This window comes from Choloepus didactylus, chromosome 3 (genome assembly GCF_015220235.1).
Source record: "Choloepus didactylus isolate mChoDid1 chromosome 3, mChoDid1.pri, whole genome shotgun sequence".
Taxonomy (NCBI): domain Eukaryota; kingdom Metazoa; phylum Chordata; class Mammalia; order Pilosa; family Megalonychidae; genus Choloepus; species Choloepus didactylus.
In genome coordinates this window covers 152,067,053-152,088,463 of record NC_051309.1, presented here as the reverse complement: position 1 = coordinate 152,088,463, position 21,411 = coordinate 152,067,053, and the positions used below count along the sequence as shown (strand labels likewise).

General features: G+C 34.4%; 1 protein-coding gene across 10 annotated transcripts in view; it reads left to right on the top strand.

Annotated features, from left to right (window-relative positions):
• Nucleotides 1–21,411, top strand: part of ELF2 (E74 like ETS transcription factor 2) — a 133,837-nt gene that overhangs the window by 41,915 nt on the left and 70,511 nt on the right. For 7 of the 10 annotated variants that reach the window (XM_037830678.1, XM_037830675.1, XM_037830677.1 and 4 more), the window contains one exon: nucleotides 17,063–17,228. In XM_037830678.1, the coding sequence (XP_037686606.1) occupies nucleotides 17,063–17,228 (166 nt within the window). Of the gene's footprint in view, nucleotides 1–17,062; nucleotides 17,229–21,411 lie in introns of those variants that run through there. The other 3 variants (XM_037830687.1, XM_037830684.1, XM_037830686.1) reach the window with 2 other exon arrangements.

Genomic DNA, 21,411 nt, shown 5'->3' with positions numbered 1-21,411 from the left:
ATTTATCACCAGCAGACTTGTCCTACAAGATGTTTAAGGAAGTTCTTCCAGCAGAAGGAAAATCCTTGGATTTACACAAAGGAAGGAAAAGCACTGAAAGTGGTTAATATGTGGATAAATATAAAATACTGTAAAATAAACCATTTTAAAATTTCTTTACAAGTTAATTGTTTAAAACATAGGTAATAATGTGCTATGAGGTTTACAATGTGAAGAAGTAAGTATCTCAGCAATAGAATGAAGGATGGAATGAGGGAATTGGAAGAATACTATTGTAAGGTTTTTATGCTATACATAAAGGCATATTTACGGGCCGAGTGTGGTAAGTTAAGATGCATATTGTAAAATCTAGGGCAACCAACCACTAAAAAAAAGAGAGATATAGTTAATAAACCAACTCTTGAAATAAAATGGATACTAAAAAATGCTCGCTCCAGAAAAGGTAGAAAAAGTGTAAAAGAAACAAGGAATAAATAAAGTAACAAAGAAAGAGCAAGAGGGTAGCCTTAGGCTCACTTTTACTGATAGTATTAAATATAAATAGCCTAAACACACCAATTAAAATGCAGATATGTTCAAAATGGATAAAAAAGGCAAAACCTAACTATATGCTTCATGCAAGAAATTTAAAAAAAGGCAAAACCTAACTATATGCTTCATGCAAGAAATTTACTTTAAGTATAACAACACAGTTTAAAAGTAAAAGAATAGAAATAGATGAACCATGTAAACATTAATCATAAAAAATCTGGACTAGTTCCAGACAAGAATATTACCAGGGATGAGCAGGAATATTTCATAAATGATAAAAGGACCATTTCATGAAGAGAACATGACAATCCTAAATGTCCGCACTCAATATTAGAGCTTCAAAATATGTAAAGCAATAAACTAACAGAAAAGAAAGGAGAAATAGATAAACCCACACTTTTAGTTGGAGACTGCAGCATTCCTTTTGCAGTAATTGATAGAACAAGTAGACACAAAGTCAGTGAGGATATAGAAGACTTGAACAACATTATCAACCAACTTGACCTAACTGACATTTATGTAACACTACCCAACAGCACTAGAATGCACATTCCTTTGAAGTTCACATGGATAATAAAGCTAGCTATACAACAAGTCTCAATAATTTAAAAAGGATTGAAATCTTATGGAGAAATTTATCTGTCCAAAACAGAGTTAAATGAGAAATCAATAATAAAGATAACTGGAAAATCCCAAAATATTTGGATATTAACTCACTTCTATATAATCCATGGGCTAATGAATAAATCATAAGAAAAAATAGAAAATAGTCAAACTGAATGAAAATGAAAACACTATATAAAAATTTGAGGAATACAGCCAAAGAGTACCTAGAAGAGAATTTATAGCTACAAATGCTTATATTAGAAAAGGAGAAAAGTCCCTAATTGATCATCTTAAGCTTGCACCTTAATAAGCTAGAATATAAAGATCAAATTAAACCCAAAATAAGTAGAAGGATGGAAAAATAATAAAAACTGAAATAAGTGAAGTAGAAAATGGACAAACAATAGAAAAAATAATCTAGAAGCTGGTTCTTCAAAAAGGCTAATAGAATTGGTAAATCTTTAGCTATACTGATCAAAAAAAAAAACAAGGCAAAAATTATATTGAGAATGAAAGGAGATAATTACCCTAGTTATTAAATACGAACAACTTTATGCCAATAAATTTGACAACTTAGATAAAATGGACAAATTCCTTGAAAGCATTCCAAAAGAAATAGAATATTTGAATAGTCATAATCAGTGAATTGATTTGCTAATTAAAATCTTCCCCACAAGAAGACTCCAGCTCTGAATGACTCTACTAATGAATTCTACCAAATATCTAGGGAAGAAATAGTACCAATCCTACCCAAACTCCTTCAAAAAAATTAGAGGACAAAATGAGAATTTCCTAACTCATGAGGCTATAAGACCAGATAAAGATATTTATAGGGAAGAAAAAATCTGCAAACCATTATCCCTCATGAACACAGAAACAGAAATTCTTAACTAGCAAATCCAGAAACACGTAAAAGGAATCATGTGCAATGACCAAATGGGTTTATCCCAGAAAGGTAGAGTTAATCAACAGTGTAATTCACCATATTAACAGAGTGAAAAAGAAAAGTCATGCAAACATATCAGTAGCTACAGAAAACTCAGTTGTCAAAAATTCTTACCCATTCACCATAAAAATCCTGTAAACTAATAGTAAAAGGTAACTAGTAAAAGGCAACTAATAGTAAAGGCATCTGTGGAAAACCACAGCCAACATCATGCTTAATGGTGAAAGACTGAATGTTTCTTTTTAATTAAGATTGAGGTCAACGCAGGGATGGCTGCTCTAACTGCTTCTGTTCAACATTACACTGGCATATCTGGCCAATACAGCAAGGCAAGGAAAATGAGTGAAAGACCCACCCATTAGAAAGGAAGAAGTAAAATTGTCTTTATTTTTACATGATCATGTACGTAGAAAATCCCAAGCAACTACATAGCAGCTACAAGAGCCAATAAATAAATATAGAAAAGTCAGAGAATACAAGGTAAATCTGTAAAAAAAAAAAAAAAATTGTATTTGTATATACTAACAGCAACCAATTTGAAAATGAAATTTAAAAAGCAGTACTATTTAAAAGAGCATCAAAAACATAGGCATAAGTTTAATAATACATGTGAAAAGACCTGTATACAGAAACCTACAAAAGGTTATTGAGAGAAATTAAAGAAGACTTGAATAAATGGAGAGGTATACCATGTTCATTGATTAGAAGATGTATTATGGTTAAGAACAAAGTTGGAGGGCTTACACACCTGATTTAAAGACTTACTATAAAGCTCCAGTAATTGAGACAGCATGTTATTTGAATACCAACAGGCATATAGATCAATGGAACATAACATAGATCCACACATTTATGACTGACTGATTTTCCATAATGATGCAAATGTAATTCAAGGGAGAAAAGATAGTCTTTTCCACAAATAATGGTAGAGTATCTGGACATCCATATGGAGATAAATGAACCACAGCCCGCCCTTACATCATACACAATGAATAACTCAGAATTGATCAAATATTTAAACATCAAGAATAACTGTAGGAGGAGGATCCAAGATGGCGGATCAGGAAAGAGAGAGTAAAATACTTCTCCATGAAAAACGCTAGATAAAAGACAGAAAGTGCCCCCAGAATACCAGTTCCAGGATTGAACTGGGTGGACAACGTCTGCTACATCCACAGTGACTGTGCTTTTGGTGAAACTGAGAGTCTGCGTTCGGAATCGAGTGAGTGAGGCTGCTGGGGAAATGGCAGCTGTGCCGTGGTGGGGAGAAACCTGGGGTGGGCGTTTGGAGAGGAGTTAGTTTAATAACTCTGAAAGCGGCTGCGGATCTGGCAGTGAGAGCTGCACAGTTGAGCGTGGTGGCGAGTGCCTTCCACACTCTGGCACCTGCCTCAGTATCTGGCGTGGATGATAGCCTTTTGCGTACCCACAGCTAATTGTTGTCCTGGAGCTAGGAACGGCCCGCTGCAGCAGGCAGAGGTTCACAGAGGTGGGATGTTACCCCCCCTTTACAGCCATCTTTTCAGTGGGCTTGAAGACACCCCATGCACAGTGCCATGGCTGAGAGCTTCCCTTGGGGATTCCGCTAGCCTGTGACATTGCACAGTCTTCCTCTGTGGAGGTCTGCGGAGTTCACAGCTTAGAGGCAGGGTCCTGCACGGAGGTCTCAAGGGCCCTACACCAATCCCAGGGACTTGTGGGCCTGTGGCAGAGAGAGACTGGGGAGTTTGAGCTGAAGGGTTGGACTCGTGCAGCAACTTTAAAACTCCAGGAAAGTCTGGGAGTTCTGGGTCTTAGAGCCGTCCTTCCTGCCTGACTGCACAGGGTGCAGCCCCCTCCCTCAGGACTGGTGGTCCCCATTGCTCATGGAAGTTTGGTGCACTGATGGGACCTCCACAAGGTTTGGACCCCCACTTGCTGCATAGAAGAAGTTGGGGAGAACTGGCTTGAGGGTAGTAGGTGGCTCGGGGGCACCATCTGCTGGTAAGTCAGAGAAAGTGCACCCCAACAAGCTGTAGCTCTGACAAATTATAGATAATTGTTCAAATAAGCCTGCATATCCTAAAAGAACCCTATCAAATAAGCAAATGGCCAAGAGGCCAAAAGCAACAGAAAAATTTAAAGCATAGGGAGAAACCAGAAGATATGGATAACCCAAACACCCAAATGAAAAAACCAGAGGAGACACAGTAATTGAAGCAATTAATCAGAGAAGTAATCAAAAACAACAAGACCATGGCTAAGGATATAAAGGACATGAGGAAGACCCTAGAAGAGCATAAAGAAGAATTTGCAAGAGTAAATAAAAAAATAGATGAGCTTATGGAAATAAAAGAAACTGTTGATCAAATTAAAAAGATCTTGGAAACATATAGCAGCAGATTAGATGAAATCGAAGAACAAATAGGCAAACTTGAAGAAAACGTTCTGGAGAGTGAAAGAACAATAGAACGAGTGGAAAAAAAAATTGGAAAATTTGAAATGGATCTCAGGGATATGATGGACAATGTGAAGCACACAAATATAAGAATCATTAGTGTTCCAGAAGGGGAGAAGAAAGGTAAAGGTCTAGGAAGAGTATTCGAAGAAATTTTTGGGGAAAACTACCTAGCCCTTCTAAACAGCATAAATACACAAATCATAGATGCCCAACAAACTCCAAACAGAATAAATCCAAATAAACCCACCTGAGACATATTCTGATCAGATTGTCAAGTGCTGAAGAGAAGGAGCAAGTTCTGAAAGCAGCAAGAGAGAAGCAATTCACATACAAGGGAAACAGCATTAGACTAAGCAGTGACTACTCAGCAGCGACTGTGGAGGTGAGAAGGCAGTGGTATGACATATTTAAAATTCTGAAACAGAAAAATTGCCAACCAAGAATTCTTCATCCAGCAAAGCTCTCCTTCATATTTGAGGGAGAGCTTAAAATCTTCAGAAACAAACAAACGCTGAGAGAATTTGCTAATGAGACATGCCCTACAAAAGATACTAAAGGGAGCCCTACTGGCAGAGAAACAAAGAAAGGAGGGAGAGATATGGAGAAGGGTTTAGAAATAAAGAGTTTTAGTAAGGGTACATTAAAGGAAATAGAGTGAAAAAATATATCTGATAAATAAAAACCAAAGGATAAGATGGCTGATTCAAGAAATGCCTTCAGAGTAATAACACTGAATTTGAATGGATTAAACTCTCCAATTAAAAGATAATAGACTGGCAGAATGGATTAAGAAAATATGAACCATCAATATGTTGCTTACAAGAGAGTCATCTTAGACCCAGAGACACAAAGAAATTGAAAGTGAAAGGATGGAAAAAAAGATTCCATGCAAGCTACAGGCAAAAGAAAGCAGGAGTAGCAATATTAATCGCAGATAAAATAGACTATAAATGCAAGGATGTTGTAAGAGACAAAGAAGGTCACTATATACTAATAAAAGGGACAATTCAACAAGAAGAAATAACGATCATAAATGTCTATGCACCCAATCAAGGTGCCCCAACGTACACGAGACAAACATTGGCAAAACTGAAGGAAGCAATAGATGTTTCCACAATAATTGTGGGAGACTTCAATACATCACTCTCTCTTATGGGTAGATCAGCCAGACAGAGGACCAATAAGGAAATTGAAAACCTAAACAATCTGATAAATGAATTTGAATTAACAGACATATATAGAACATTACACTTTACGTCCAGATCACCAGGATACACATTTTTCTCTAGTGCTCATGGAACTTTCTCCAGAATAGATCATATACTGGGGCACAAGACAAGCCTCAATAAATTTAAAAAGATTTAAATTATTTAAAGCACATTCTATGATCACAATGGAATACAATAACCATCAGAGATTTAGAACATTCACAAATATCTGGAGATTAGTAACACACTCCTAAATAATCAGTGGGTTAAAGAAGAAATAGCAAGAGAAATTGCTAAATATATAGAGATGAATGAAAATGAGAGCACAACGTATCAAATCTTATGGGATGCGGCAAAGGTGGTATTGAGGGAAAAATTTATAGCTCTAAATGCATTCATTAAAAAGGAAAGCTAAAATCAAAGAACTGATGGAACAACTGAAGAAGCTAGAAAATGAACAGCAAACTAATCCTAAACCAAGTAGAAGAAAAGAAATAACAAGGATTAAAGCAGAAATAAATGACATAGAGAACAAAAAAAAACAATAAAACCAAAAGTTGGTTCTTTGAGAAGATCAACAAGATTGACAAGCCCCTAGCTAGACTGACAATTTAAAAAAGAGAGAGGACCCAAATAAACAAAATAATAAATGAGAGAGATGACATTACTGCGATCTCGAAGAAATTTTAACAATTATAAGAGGATACTGTGAACAACTATATGGCAACAAACTAGACAATGTAGAGGAAATGGACAATTTCTTGGAAACACATGAACAACCTAGACAGAGCAGAGAAGAAATAGAAGACCTCAGCAAACAATCAAAGCAAAGAGATCTAATCAGTCATCAAAAAGCTTCCCACAGATAAATGCCCAGGGGCAGATGGCTTCACAGGGGAATTCTACCAAACTTTTCAAAAAGAACTTACACCAATCTTACACCAATCTTTTAAAACATTGAAGCAAATGGAACACTACCTCACTCATTTTATGAAGCTAACATCACTATAATACCAAAACTAGGTAAAGATGCTACAAGAAAGGAAAACTACAGGCCAATCTCCCTAATGAATATAGATAAAAAAATTCTCAACAAAATGCTTGCAAATCGAATCTGAAGACACATTAAAAAAATCATACACCATGACCAAGTGGGGTTCATTCCAGGCATGCAAGGATGGTTCAGCATAAGAAAATCCCTCACTATAATACAACACATTAACAAATCAAAAGGGAAAAATCAAATGATCATCTCAATAGATGCTGAGAAAGCATTTGACAAAATCCAGCCTCCTTCTTGGATAAAAACACTTTAAAAGGTAGGAATTGAAGGAAAGTTCCTCAATATGATAAAGGGCATATATGAAAAACCCACAGCCAGCATAGTACTCAATGGTGAGAGAGTGAAAGCCTTCCCTCTAAGATCAGAAATGAGACAGGGATGCCCACTGTCACGACTGTTGTTCAACATTGTGCTAGAAGTGCTAGCCAGAGCAGTCCAGCAAGAGAAAGAAATAAAAGGCATCCAAATTGGAAAGGAAGAAGTAAAACTGTCATTATTTGTGGATGATACGATCTTATATCTAGAAAACCCTGAGAAATTGATGACACAGCTACTTGAACTAAAAACAAATTTAGCAAAGTAGCGGGATACAAGATTAATGCACATAAGTCAGTAATGTTCCTATACACCAGAAATGACCTAACTGAAGAGACACTCCATAGAAAGATTCCATTCTCAATAGCAACTAAAAAAATCAAGCATCTAGGAATAAACTTAACCAAGGATGTAAAAGACCTATACATGGAAAACTACATAACTGTACTAAAAGAAATAGAAGGGGACCTAAAAAGATCTAAAAATACTCCATGTTCATGGATAGGAAGGCTAAATGTCATTAAGAGGTGAATTCTACCCACACTCAACTACAGATACAATGCAGTTCCTATCAAAATTCCAACAACTTACTTTGGAGACTTGGAAAAGCTAGTTATCAAATTTATTTGGAAGGGAAAGATGCCTTGAATTGCTAAAAGCATTGTAAAAAAGAAAAACGAAGTGGGAGGACTTACACTTCCTGACTTTGAAGCTTATTATAAAGCCACAGTAGTCAAAATTAGCATGGTATGGCACAAAGATAGACGTATTGATAATTTGGAGATAGACCCCCAGACCTACAGTTGACTGATCTTTGATAAGGCCTCCAAAACCACTGAACTGGCACATAACAGTATATTGAACAAATGGGGCTGGGAGAGCTGGATATCCATATCCAGAAGAATGAAAGAGGACCCCTACTTAACACCCTACACAAAAACTAACTCAAAATGGATTTAAGACCTCAATATAAGAGACAGTAAAAAACTCCTAGAGGAGTTTTTTCAAGTCTTCAAGACCTTGTATTAGGAGGTCACTTCTTAGACCTTACACCTAAAACACAAGCAGCGAAAGAAAAAAAAGAAAGATAAATGGGAACTCCTCAAACTTAAAAGCTTCTGTACCTCAAAGGAGTTTGTCAAAAAAGTGAAGAGGCAGCCAACTCAATAGGAAAAAATATTTGGAAGCCATATATCTGACAAAAGACTGATACCTTACATATATAAAGAAATTCTACAACTCAATGATAGTAGTACAAACAGCCCAATTATAAAATGAGCAAAAGATATGAAAAGACATTTCTCTGAAGAGGAAATACAAATGGCCAAAAAACACATGAAAAAATGTTCATCTTCATTAGCCGTTAGGGAGATGCAAATTAGGACCACAATGAGGTATCATCTCACACCAATTAGATTGGTTGCCATTAAACAAGCAGGTAACTACAAATGCTGGAGAGGATGTGGAGAAATTGGAACTTTATTCATTGTTGTTGGGACTGTATAATGGTACAGCCACTCTGGAAGACAGTCTGGTGGTTCCTTAGAAAACTAGTTTAGAGCTACCCTTGGATCCAGCAATTGCACTTCTCAGTATATACCTGGAAGATCTGAAAGCAGTGACATGATCAGATATTTGCACACTGATGTTCATGGCAGCATTATTCACAATTGCCAAGAGATGGAAACAATCCAAATGTCCTTCAACAGATGAGTGGATAAAAAGAATGTGGTATATATGCATGATGGAATACTATGCAGCAGTAAGAAGGAACGATGTCGTGAAACATGTGACAACATGGATGAACCTTGAAGACATAATGCTGAGCGAAATGAGCCAGGCACAAAAGGAGAGATGCTGTATGTTATCACTAATGTGAACACTCTGAAAAATGTAAAATAAATCATTTATGTTGTAGAATGTAGGGGACCTAGTGATAGATAGCAAATAGTGAAAGAGGAACGATAATCTAGTAAGAACAGATAAGTTATGGAGGATAAACTTAATGTTATGGGAATGCTCAGAAACAACTATGGTTTGTTAATCTCTGGGGCGTATGGTAGGAACAAGTTTGCAGAAATGTAGTTATCTTAGGCTATTTGTTTTTCTTATTCCTTTGTTGGGTTATAGTTTATTTTCTTGGGGTGGGGTAGGAACATGTTGGGAGCAATGTAGTTATTTTAGGTTGTTTTTCTTATTCCTTTGTTTGGTTATGGTTTGTTTATTTTCTTGGGATATGGTAGGAACATGTTGGAAGCAATGTAGTTATTTTAGGTTATTTGTTTTTTCATATTCCTTTGGTTTGGTTTTGTTTGAAATTTTGTTTGTTTTTTAACTTTTTGATAAAGTTAAATAAAATAAAAAAAAAAACTGTAAAAACTTCTGGAAGAAAACACAGGAGAACATTTTCTTACTCCTGGACTAGGTAATGATTTCTTAGATTTGGATTGTATATAAAAAAGCCTTAATTTTAAAAAAATATGATGAATTGGACTTCATTTAAATGAAAAGCTTATGATCTTTAAAATATTCCATTAATAAAATGAAAACACAAACCAAATATTAGAAAAAAATACATGTATGGACAAAGGACTTATATTCAAAATATATAAAGAACTCGTACAAGCGAATGAGTTGGAACCAACCAATTAAAATAGGTAAAAGATTTGAACAGATAACTTTTATGAATGGCCAAAAAGAACAAATAATAATGCTCAGTATTATTAGTCATCAGGGAAGTGCAAGCTAAAACCATAAGGAGATAATACTATATACAAAGAATGGTAAAAATTACAAAGATTAGTAGTACCATGTATGGGAAAAGATGTGGAATAACTGGAACTTCCATACAATTATTAGTGGGAATGTAAAATTATATAACCACTTTGGAAAATAATTTGACAGTTCTTTTAAAATTAAATGTACACTTACCATACAATCTGTTAATTTGACACCCAGGGAAATATGGAATGACAGGGAAGAGAAGGAAGATAAGAGAAGGTATGGTTGTAGGCAAATAATAGTGATATAAAGACAGGTGAATGGATAAACAATTGGTAAATCCATATAATGGAATTCTCCTTAGCAATAAAAAGAAATGTACTGCTGATACATAGAACATGGATGTTAAAAACAGCATGCTAATTTAAAGATTGCCAGGCACAAAAAGAGCAGAAGCTGTTTGATTCCATTTATATGAAACTCTAGAAAAGGCAAGTCTGTAGTGATAGAAAGCAAATCCATGGTTGCCTAGGTTGAGGTGGTGTTAGGGGGGTTGACTAGGAAGTAAAGGTACAAGGGAAGTTTCTAGGGTGATGGAAGTCTTTTATTTCTTGATCATGATGGTGGTTACAGGAATATCTACATTTGTGAAATTCCATAGAACAGTACACTTAAAATAGGTGTGTTTTATTTGTATAAGCTATACCTGAATAGAGTTGATTGAAAATGAAAAAGATTTATATTTTTTTCTGTTGAGGTAGATTCTCCCACAGGTTTTATATTATGCTGATGGTATTTCATTTTAAAGTTTTCAAATTACTCCTTATCAGCTTTAAGGGATTTTCTTTTTGTTAATTTGTTATTTTCAAAGGGATTTTCTTTTTGTTAATTTGTTATTTTCAAATGAAAAGAACAGTATTTTGATTTTTCTTCTTAGTTATACAGGATTGTTGTAAAAACACAATAAGCTCAAACATACTGAGAAAATGAAAATCTCTTTCATCTGTTCACCTGTGCCCTACTATATTATTAATAGTTTGAGGTATATTTTTCCAGACTTTTTAATGTATATGTAAAATAAATATTTATATAAATGGAATCATACAACAATACTCTTCTGTAGTCCATCTCCCCAACTTATTGATTAGGAATATTTTCCATCATCAATGTAGAGATATCTGCTTTAACCTTTTAATTAATGCAGAGTACAGTATGTCACTGTCTGAATGTACCATAGTTGATCCAGTCCCATTCAGGTATTGTGAACATGTAGGTTAGGAACTGGGTTTGCATAATAAGCACACTGATTTTATTTTGGTGGAATGTTTATTTGGAATGGCTTCTGGGAAGAAACAGTTGGGGGGGGGCTGAACCCCCCCCCCCCAGAGCTTGCCATATGGTCTGTTTCAGTTTTGACAAGGCATTTGAAGGTGATTTTACTGAAGCACAAAAGAAAAAAGTGAAATAAATATATGTACTTTTACCATACTCCCGAATTTCATGTTTATCCTTTCTTTGTATTCCTAAAATACAGTGATCAAAGGATTACAATACCACTGGACTCAGCCATTTAATCATATTTGTTTTTGGAAATTTTAGTACCTGGGAAGGAATGACTATGTGCTTACAAAAGTGCTTTTTAGGTGAACGCTGCAAAATTGAACTTGTTCTGCCTCTTTAAACTAACAATCTTTCTCCTTGAATGGAAGATTTTGAGATCACTCTTAGTGCTTAGTGTAGGGTTGCCAGATAAAATACAGGGCATCTAGTTAAACTTGAATTTCAGATGAACAATGACTTTTGTTTTTTTTTTTTACCATAAGTATGCCCCAGGTAATGCATGAGACATACTTATTATTTGTTGGTTTATCTGAAATTCAGATTTAACTGGGTATCCTGTATTTTTTTATTTGCTAAATCTGACAGCCCTACCTTATAGGGAACTAAGTAGATAGTGCCAGGAACTAACTGAATCTGGATTTATATTTTGATGATTTGAGCAAGAATATTGTGATCCTGCATAAAATAAGTGTGTACATGTTAGTTTTTGCTATTATATTGTAAGGGAAAGACTTCTGATCTCTTCCTCTTCCACTGTCTTTTCCCAGTAAAAATAATTAACTCATCTACACAGTACAAAATGATGCAGTGGCCTCTGTTCTCTATCATTTAGCAGGGAGAAAAAGTTCAGGAAGTTACTTGCCATCATAGATTAGTAAATGTGAATCTGTGACTATCTGTTAATCTTAAAATTTGTTGACTTTTATTCTTTGAACCAGGTTACAAATACTTAAATGCCACTTTAGTTTATATGAAGTGCATGTTGTTGAGACTATGAAACCTGATTTAAGATATGGACTCTTGTTCTCAGACATCTTACAGTCTAGTGGAGAAGTTGGATATGTAAATAGATAAGTATAATACAGGACAATGAGAAGTGGTGATATTCAGCAAACAACTTGTTCTAGAAATACTTGGGCTGGAAAAGTTGATTCAGATTGGGAGATTATAGACGACCCCATGGAACTGAGCCCTTAGTGGATTAAAATAATTTGGTTAGATGTGGAAGGTAATTCCAGGCTACAAAATAACATGAGCAAGAGTCATGGAATAGGGAGAAATCAAGTAATCCAACAGCTTATGTGAACTAATGTAGAAAATAAAGTTGTAAAATGAGTTGGGGTTTATATTTCAAAGAGCATAAAAACCTGTGCCTAGCATGTTATGCTTTGCTTTTAGAAAAATGAGGAGTCATTAAAGCTTTTTCTGCAAAAAAAAATTACATGAAACAATTCCGATTTTAATGTCAAAAAAAATTTAAGGGCAAATAGTAGGTTTGAAGGCTCTTACTATTGTAACAATATAATAATAGCTATCACTAATTGAGTTCTTAGTGCTTGATACTGTGCTAAGTACTTTGTGTATATTATCTCATTTAAATTTCAAGGGACTTCATGAGGCATGATATTATTATAAACTTGTTTTTTAAATATGGAGAAGCTGAGCTTTAGAGAAAACATTTTAGAGTTGAGGGAAGGGAGAAAAAGCTGTTGATTTGTTCCATTTAGACATGTTAAGTTTGAAGTGTTGACTGGCTATTCCTGTAATGATGTTAGGTTGGTAGTTTAAAATTTGATTCTGGAGTTTAGGACATGTATCGTGGTGGAAGATAAATATTTAGTAATTGTCTCAGTTTTGCTAGGCTGCTATGACAAATACCATACAGTGTCTTAAAAATGGAAATTTATTGTCTTAGGGTTTCAGAGGATGGCAGGCTTGCTTCTTCCTGGGTTGGTAGTGTTCTGGCTTGCTGTCAGTCCTTGGGTTCCTTGGCTTTCTCATCGTGTGGCAATGTCCTGTCCTTTCTCTTCTGGGTGTGTTGTCTTCCTTTCCGTGGCTTTCTCTCTCTCTGTCTGAATTTTTTCTGTTTTTATTATAAAGAACTTCAGTAGAAACCCAAACTCATTCAGTTGGGCCACACCCTAACTAAGATAACCTCTTGAAGAGATCCTATTTACAATGGGTTCACACTCAAAGGAATGTGGATCAAGACCAAGAACATATCTAAATTGGAGTACATAACTCAGTGCACCACAGTAATCATCAGCATAGAGATGTTATTTGAAACCATAAGAAGGGACGGGCTTGCCTGGGGAGGTAGTATAGAGTAAAAAGAAAGGATATGTTGAGGTCAGTGTTTTCATAAGTTGAGTGGATTTTTGGAGATGGAAAAAGAATCAGAGGCGGTGCTTAAAAGTAGAGTGATAGAGAACAAAAAGAGGGAAGAAAGAATTTTAAAAAGGAGTTGGTGGCCAATGTATAAAAGTCTGCAGAGAGATAAAGGAGGATGAAAACTGAAATAGAATTTGGTCCTTATTGACATTTTGAAAGAATAGTTTCAGTGGGATGATGGAATCCATATCTATATGTAGATAATGAGTCAGGGAGTTAGACTATTTTTTTGAAAAATGTATCAGGTATAAAAAGTTAAGATCTGGAGTTTAGGTAAGAGAAAGAAAGTTCAATAATTTTTTTAATAAAAAAATTTTTAGCTTGTTTATGGTCAAAGGAAAAGATCCATTGAAATATTAAAACAAAACCAAACCCAACTAAGGTATACATGAGAAAAGAATGAGGCCAGAATCCTAATCACTAGGGATGAGAATGTAGACAGAGGTTTAAACCTCGTATAGAATTCTAGTCCTCAAGCAGTTCAAAGTTTAGAAAGTTTGATTTATTTTCCTACTGGTAGAGTGGGGATGGGGAAGTCACAATATAAAATAATCTCAGATTAATTGTTACTACTAAAAATACTATTTTTAGTATTTTAACTAAATACTTTCAGAGAATGGAAAGAATTATAAATTCTTTGGATTATATATAAATAAAATGTTCACTGCTTGGATCAATAGTAGTCCAAATACTACTCCTGATTTGCTCTCTTGATTTTTTAATGAGTGAAGAACTTATCAGTCTTCACCTATCCCATGTTTCTCATATGCAGCTATTTTTTAGCTAGGTGGTGCTACCTGTAGGCTGTGGTTGTACAGCTGAGCCAATAAACATGGACTATTCAACTATTTGTATATCTAATTTGGGAGAACATTTTTTTTTTAACCTTAAAATATTAGACTCAGTTTTTTGCACTATATAGAGTAAGAAATTCTATGTTAATATTAAGAATGTACTCTGTTTTTTTCAATTTTTTGTGGCTTTTGTTGTAATTTATTTAAATTTTTTGTGAAATGTTTCATACAAAATGAAGGCTGTATAATACATGTTCTATGTTTGTGTATATATACATATATATAAAGTCTAAGAATAAAAAGATACACATTGCCTGTTGCTCAGATTAAGAAATCAAAATTGCTGTTTTCTAGAATACTGTGTCCCTTTCTCATATCCCTGTTCCTCTTCCCAGAAGTGCCAATATCCTAACTTATGTGTTAGCATTCCTTTACTTTTCTTTATGCTTTTATCCTCTCTTGTGGATATATTCCTAAGCAATGTATTGTTTATTTTGAAAAAAATGAATAGTTTACCAAGCTGAGTTAGGAAAGAGCAATATTATCTTAATTAGATAAACGTTTCCAGAAGATAGCTGAACAGTTTTGCATTGGGTTCACTGAGTTTCAAGAGCTTCTACTCAGGTAATCAGTGAGCCAGGTCATGAGTTAGTTACAGGGAACATCCTTGTTGGGCATCTGGCAGTGCTACAGTATAAACTAGGTGTTGTCTGTTCGTTCCTTCAGCAGGCACATGGTCCCATGGAGTGAATACTGTTCTTTTAATTTTTTGTCTCTAAGCTCATTATGGTCTTCCAACAACACTTAGGAATAGGTCAAACCAGAACACATCTGAGAGATGAAGTGAGTGTTTGCAGCTGATCCAGGCAGCAGGGCAAGGAAGAGTGAGACGGTACATCAAGACAAATATGGATAAAATCTGGACCAGGCTTACCTGGGCATTCTGTCTTTAGGAACTTTTATGTCAGTGGTTATCTTGGTGATAACAGCTCATCAGGCTGCTTCAGGAGTCACATGGCTACCATATGGACTGGTTGCCCTTTAAACCTGGTACACTAGCCTCCTGAAGATTCCTATTGTTTCTCTCCTGTGTTGAATTTCCTATTTCTAGTATTCTAAGTTGTTGTCTTTTTAAAAAATTTACTCTCGTTTTGATTGAATACACTCTCCAATTGCTTCTTGAGAAAAGATTCATGGGAGGTAAATGTTTTGAGATCTTTCATGCCTAAGAAAATATCCTTACTCTAAAAAAATAAGATGGCTTGATTGGATGAAGAATTCTAGGTTAGAAGTAATTTTCCTTCATAATTTTGAAGAAATTGCTCCATCATCATCTTGCTTCCAATATGGCCATTGAGAAGACTGAAGTCATCCTGAGTTCTGATCCTTTGTTATGTGACCTGTATTTTCTTTCTAGAAATTTTTTTGCCCCCAATATGGCGATATTTCATAATGGTATGCCTCAGCATAGCTCTCCCTTAATTTTTTATACTAGATACTTGGTGGGCCCTTTCAAAGGCAGATCATATGCTTTAGCTCTAGAAAATGTTCTTGAATTACTTCTTTCATTTCTTTCCAAACCTTTATTTTTCTTTCTTGCTTGGTTATTTTATTCCTGTTTTCTTTTTCCAGAACTCCTGTTACTCAATATTGGACCTCCTGGACTGGTCCAATAATATTCTTAACTTTTCTATTTTCCATTGATTTGTCTTTTTTCTCTGCTTCCTGGATGATTGCCTTAATTTTATCTTCGAAGCCTGTATTTTTTCATTTCGGTTATCAACTTTTTAATTTCTAAGAACTTTGTTTTTTAATGTTCTTTATTAAATTATATTCTGTCCTTGTTTTATAGATACAGTATCTTCTCTTATCTCTGTGAGGAATATGAATATATGTATGTGCATATATATGTATATGTTTATTCTGTTAGAGGCTTTCCCTCGAATATCTAATAACACTTGACTGTTCATTGTTAAAAGTGGGGAGCTAAAAAGCCAATTAGAAACTGTTTTGGTTTGATATTAGGAAATGTCCCTAATTATATCGTAAATACTCTCTTGCTTTCCCCTCTCCTGAAAGTAATCTCCAGCCTTTGCAGAGGTAGGGGAGGGCTGGCTGCCCATCATCCTGGTGGAGGGAGAGGGTCTAGGAATCAAAGTGCTTCTCAGACAGTTTTCATGGAATCTTTCTTGTTTTAACCCCTTCTTCTTTCCCTACCAGCTGCTTCTCCTCCTTTTCCAGAAGTAATTGATGTTACCTTCTGTGGATTCTCCCTTGTAAATTGTGTTGTTTTTCAGCTTTTTCTACTGTCAGTATAAATTTGGGTTTCCCAGGTCTAAGACACTTAATACTCATCAGTCTGCTTTCAGTCTTATAAGATTTTGTTGTTCTTTACTATTTTCTCTGCTCCTGTAAAGTCTTTTACAGCTGTTTTAGTGGGCTTTCATGAAATTACGTGCATGTTTTTAATCTGCCATCTGAATCCTAAAGTCTTTTTAAAAATTTTCATCTGCATTACCTCTTGAGACTTGAAGAAAGTTATTAAAATTAGCCCTTTCCATTTCTTGTTTTGGTTTTTACATTCTATTTATAATTCTTGAAACTCATTGTGTGGATTGCTTGAGACTGTGTGAACTCAAGGGTTTATAAATGAATCCAGAATTTATGAATAAAAATATTGATTGTTTTTTAAATTTGCTCTTATAGGAAAGTGGAAAGGTTTCTGAATATCCAGCAGTGATTGTGGAGCCAGTTCCAAGTGCCAGATTAGAGCAGGGCTATGCAGCCCAGGTTCTGGTTTATGATGATGAGACTTACATGATGCAAGATGTGGCAGAAGAACAAGAAGTTGAGACCGAGAATGTGGAAACAGGTAGACATCTTATAAAATGTTTATTATTTATAACCTTTTCATTTTCTAAGCTTCAACATTACTATTTCCAGAAGAAAAAATATACTGAAGAACCTCTTTTTAATGCTACCTAGTATAGCTTGGAAACCAGTGAAAATCTCTTGTTTAAGCAAATTTATGTAGATATAAGGGTTCTGCATTATAGTTCTTTGAAGTATAACAGAGTCTCATATCATGGACCCTAAGAACAAAATTATGGCTTAATAATTATAAAATTATCTTTAGTATTTTTTCCAGGGAGTGCAAATACTCACTAGTTGTTATTTACTTATAGAACTTAACTAGTATATGAGGGTAATTTTTTTTCTGTTAAAAATAGATATGGTATTCTCATACTGTAGCAGATTAAGTTTCTTTGAATCAGTATTGATGGCGCAGCAAGATTTCTTTCTTTTTTTTTTTTCCAATCAGAAGCATCTTTGTAGTAGTCTTATTGGATTCCCCTTCCCTTAAGCATCTTTGTAGTAGTCCATCAGATTCCCCTTCCCTTAAGCTTCTTTGTAGTAGTCTATCAGATTCCCCTTCCCTTTTTGTCTTCTTAAAAATCTTAGTATTTCAGTCTGTCTTTGGTGAGATAGCTACACATTTAATTGGGGATTAGTATGTATAATTCTTGGAGAAATCTTTTCATTTTTGCCATTGATCATAAAGAAAATCCAGTTTTTACCAGAAGGATTATAGACACTATTTTTAATTTGACATTAAAATTTATCCTTAGCTATTAATGGAAGAATCCCAATACTTGGTTTCCAACCCTAGTAAAAATTTTTAAATTTTAAGATAAATTTCTATGAATGTAACAAACTCATAATTAAGAATTTTGATATTTGATGTCCTTCTGCTATTGAGATCCAGTAACATTTCCTAGGACTGTTAGCTTCATGCAATTTAAAACTGTTCTTCCTCCAATTTTTTTTTTGTTGTTGACTTCAATGGTTTGAAGTTACTTTACTTTTCAGAAAAATTATGACAAGAGTGCCAGGAAACCCCAGGTGAAGTGGTAATCAATTTGTTTTATCAAAATAGGTAGCCAAACACTTTACATAGGCTTCATGAGTATAGTCTGGGTGGTACCTGATTTACAGTAGATTATGCAAGTGGCAGAAAGGTACATGTCCTTTTTTTTGAGTTTTGAAAGTTTTCTAGTCTGAGAAATAGAAGTATAGTGGCAGAGATGAATATTCTTTCTGAGGAAAAATATAGGTAGAACAGCTAAAAGTATTATATAGGATGGTATTTTGGAGTGGTATTGTAACTCCAATTATTATAGGAATATAAGTAAACAGAACACAAATAACACAAGAAAAAGAGAGTGATAGCTGAAGTTGAATGAAAAAAAAAGTAGATCGTATTTGAAAGTTCTAGAAGATATTTTGATTAAACAAACAAAGAAGACCATAATTTTGGTAGAAGATTGGAAACGGAAAAGAATTAAAACTACAGTGCTGAATTTGAATTAAGTAGGTAAATTAAGATGTTTCTCACATTAAAATACCAGAGCAGGTCAGCCTAATATTATTGGTTGTACAATTGATTGTGAAAATTTCATTAATTTAAAGTAACTCATATGAAAACGTAATTCCAAATAGGAAACAAGTATAATCCACTTAAGGGATTTTATTTTCTTAGTCTTCTTGAACTCCGAGGGTAATGATGTCATTTGAAGGGCTATTAAAAAGGAAGATAAGCAAAGTTTGGGTAAATGAACAGTTGATGATGTTTCAGTGATTTTTGAATATTTGGTAGTATTTTTTAGATTATTTTTCCTCAACTGTAAAGGGAAATGCTGTTAGTAAATACTTTATGTTATTCTAGACTTGTATAATACAAGTACCTCAGAAGTTCATCTTTCGTATTTGATTCCATCTGGTTCATGAATTATTTTTTTAATTTTAATTTTTTAAGTTTTCTTTTTGTTTTATGGTTCATGAATTTTAATTTAACCTTATAAGACTTGTTAATATTCATAGCTTAACTTTGTCTCTTTTTAAAGAAGCAAATGCATTTTAAAATGAGTCTGAATAAATTTTTATGCTTCTGACATCTAGAACATATTTAGAGGAACAAAGGTTGTTATGATTTCTCCTAATACATGTCTCATTTTGGGTAGTAGATTAGGGTCAGGTTGATTTCTTGTGATGATATAAACTTGTAAGTTAAATTCCAGATATGTCTAGGTTTTGGAGAAGAAGCTGATAGGGAAGAAAAAGAAATAAATATTCACAGGAAGACTATAGCAGTTTTTACTTGATGAATTTAGGGAAATGTTGTCTATATAGATCTGCATAGAGTAAGGCTTCCTTCTGAACATCTAGGAAGCACATCGTGGAATGCTTCTACATTATAATTTAGTTTATATCAGTTCGTAATTATTATCAACCTGTCATGTCAATTCTCTGCTTGTTCACATTGAAGTTTTTCTTCTTTTATTCCTATATACCCATATATATATATTCATACCACAAACAACATTCATGATGTCATCAAGGTAGGAGTTCTAAAATCCTATAATGATTTATATCGATCAGTTTTCATTATTTTGTGTATAAAATGATTTCTACATTTTGTTAGTAGTTATTATGGGATATTTAGCTTCATCTTTTTAGGCTAAAATAATAGTCTATATTTCCCTCACAGAGCTTTTGTGTAATAGTAATTTTCTCTTAAATTTTATAAGGAAAAAAAAAATATGTTTTGAAACTTTAAAAATAGGCACATTCATCTAAACCTATAAAGTACTTTGTGGCTTTGTGACAATAACTACAGATTAGTAATCATAAAGAGCCTTTGAAGAATAGTATTTAAGCATGGATGAAGGGTGGTCTTGACTCTGGGAGGCCTGGAATATCTTTCTCAGTGGTTGCAGCCTCCACCAGTTCTGGGATCTGCTGGATAGAAGGATGTGGTGAGTCGGGGGAAGAGGGAAGTCCCTTGGATTTCCTATAAAGATACTGTCATCTTGAAAATGCTGTTTTTATGTTCAGTTTTTAAACTATAGAAATATTGAAAGGTTGATACAGATTATCCTCTAAAAAGTTAGCGTGATACCAGTGCACTCAGTAATGGATAAGTTTTGATGGAAATCGTTTATGACTATTAAAAAGATTGCGCTGTCTAGGACCTGCTTCTTCACCTTTCACCTGAACAGAGATCTATTACTATTTTTATCCCCTTATCCTCCACTTTCGTTTATATCAGTAAATATATGCGCAAAGCACTATTTTCAACATTTTTTTTTTCTCTCAAAAGAGCAGTTTGGTCATGGAGATAAGATATATATCATATTTAAAATCCAAAGCATTGAAGAGTCAAATGAGTGTTGTTTACAAATTCAAATACATTTTTATAAGAGGAAAGTCCAATTTACTGGATTTGGGAATATTTTAGAGAAAGGGATAAAGAAGGAGGACTGATGGTAGGATTTCGGTGAACAAATAGGAGGTAGACAAAAGGCATTATAGACTGATGGAGATGTGATTAATAAATGGGTAGAATATTGAAATTCCAGGCACGTTTAGAAGATACTGAGTAAATAAGACATTGGTAGGAGGTTCCATTAAGAATTGTGACTAGATTGTGAATTGAATCTCAGGAGTTAATAATCAGGCATATAGGGGGCAGAAAGACTTGAAAATTTTTGAGATACTAGAAATTAATATCTCAGTCAATACAGGATGGATTGTAGGGGAAGAGATGAGGCAGGAAGACTGTGTATTGCAGTTTGAGTCAAAGTGTATGACTTGAGCAATATTAAAACAATGTAGTAGCAGTAGGAACAGAAGGGACTTATATATGATCTACTAAAGATCCAGCAGAAATTGACGTGACAGATGAGGAGATGCATAGTTAAGTGAAACGTTATGAGTATTTTCAACTAAGTCATGGAGAGTATCATATAAGGATTTGAGAAAGGCAAGACTGAGGGAAGCAGGTAAGTCTGGTAATAGTTGATTTTGAGTTGAGGCAGAACATCTAAGGGGATATGTTTAGGCATATAAATACGCACAAGTATATATAGTCTGCGTCCTATCACAAAAGAGATGGCACACTCAAATTAGGATAATTTAAGGAATGGTTTAATAAAGCATTAGTGGGCAGGATGTAGGGGAGACCACAAGAGATAGGGCAGTGCTCAGTAGCTAGC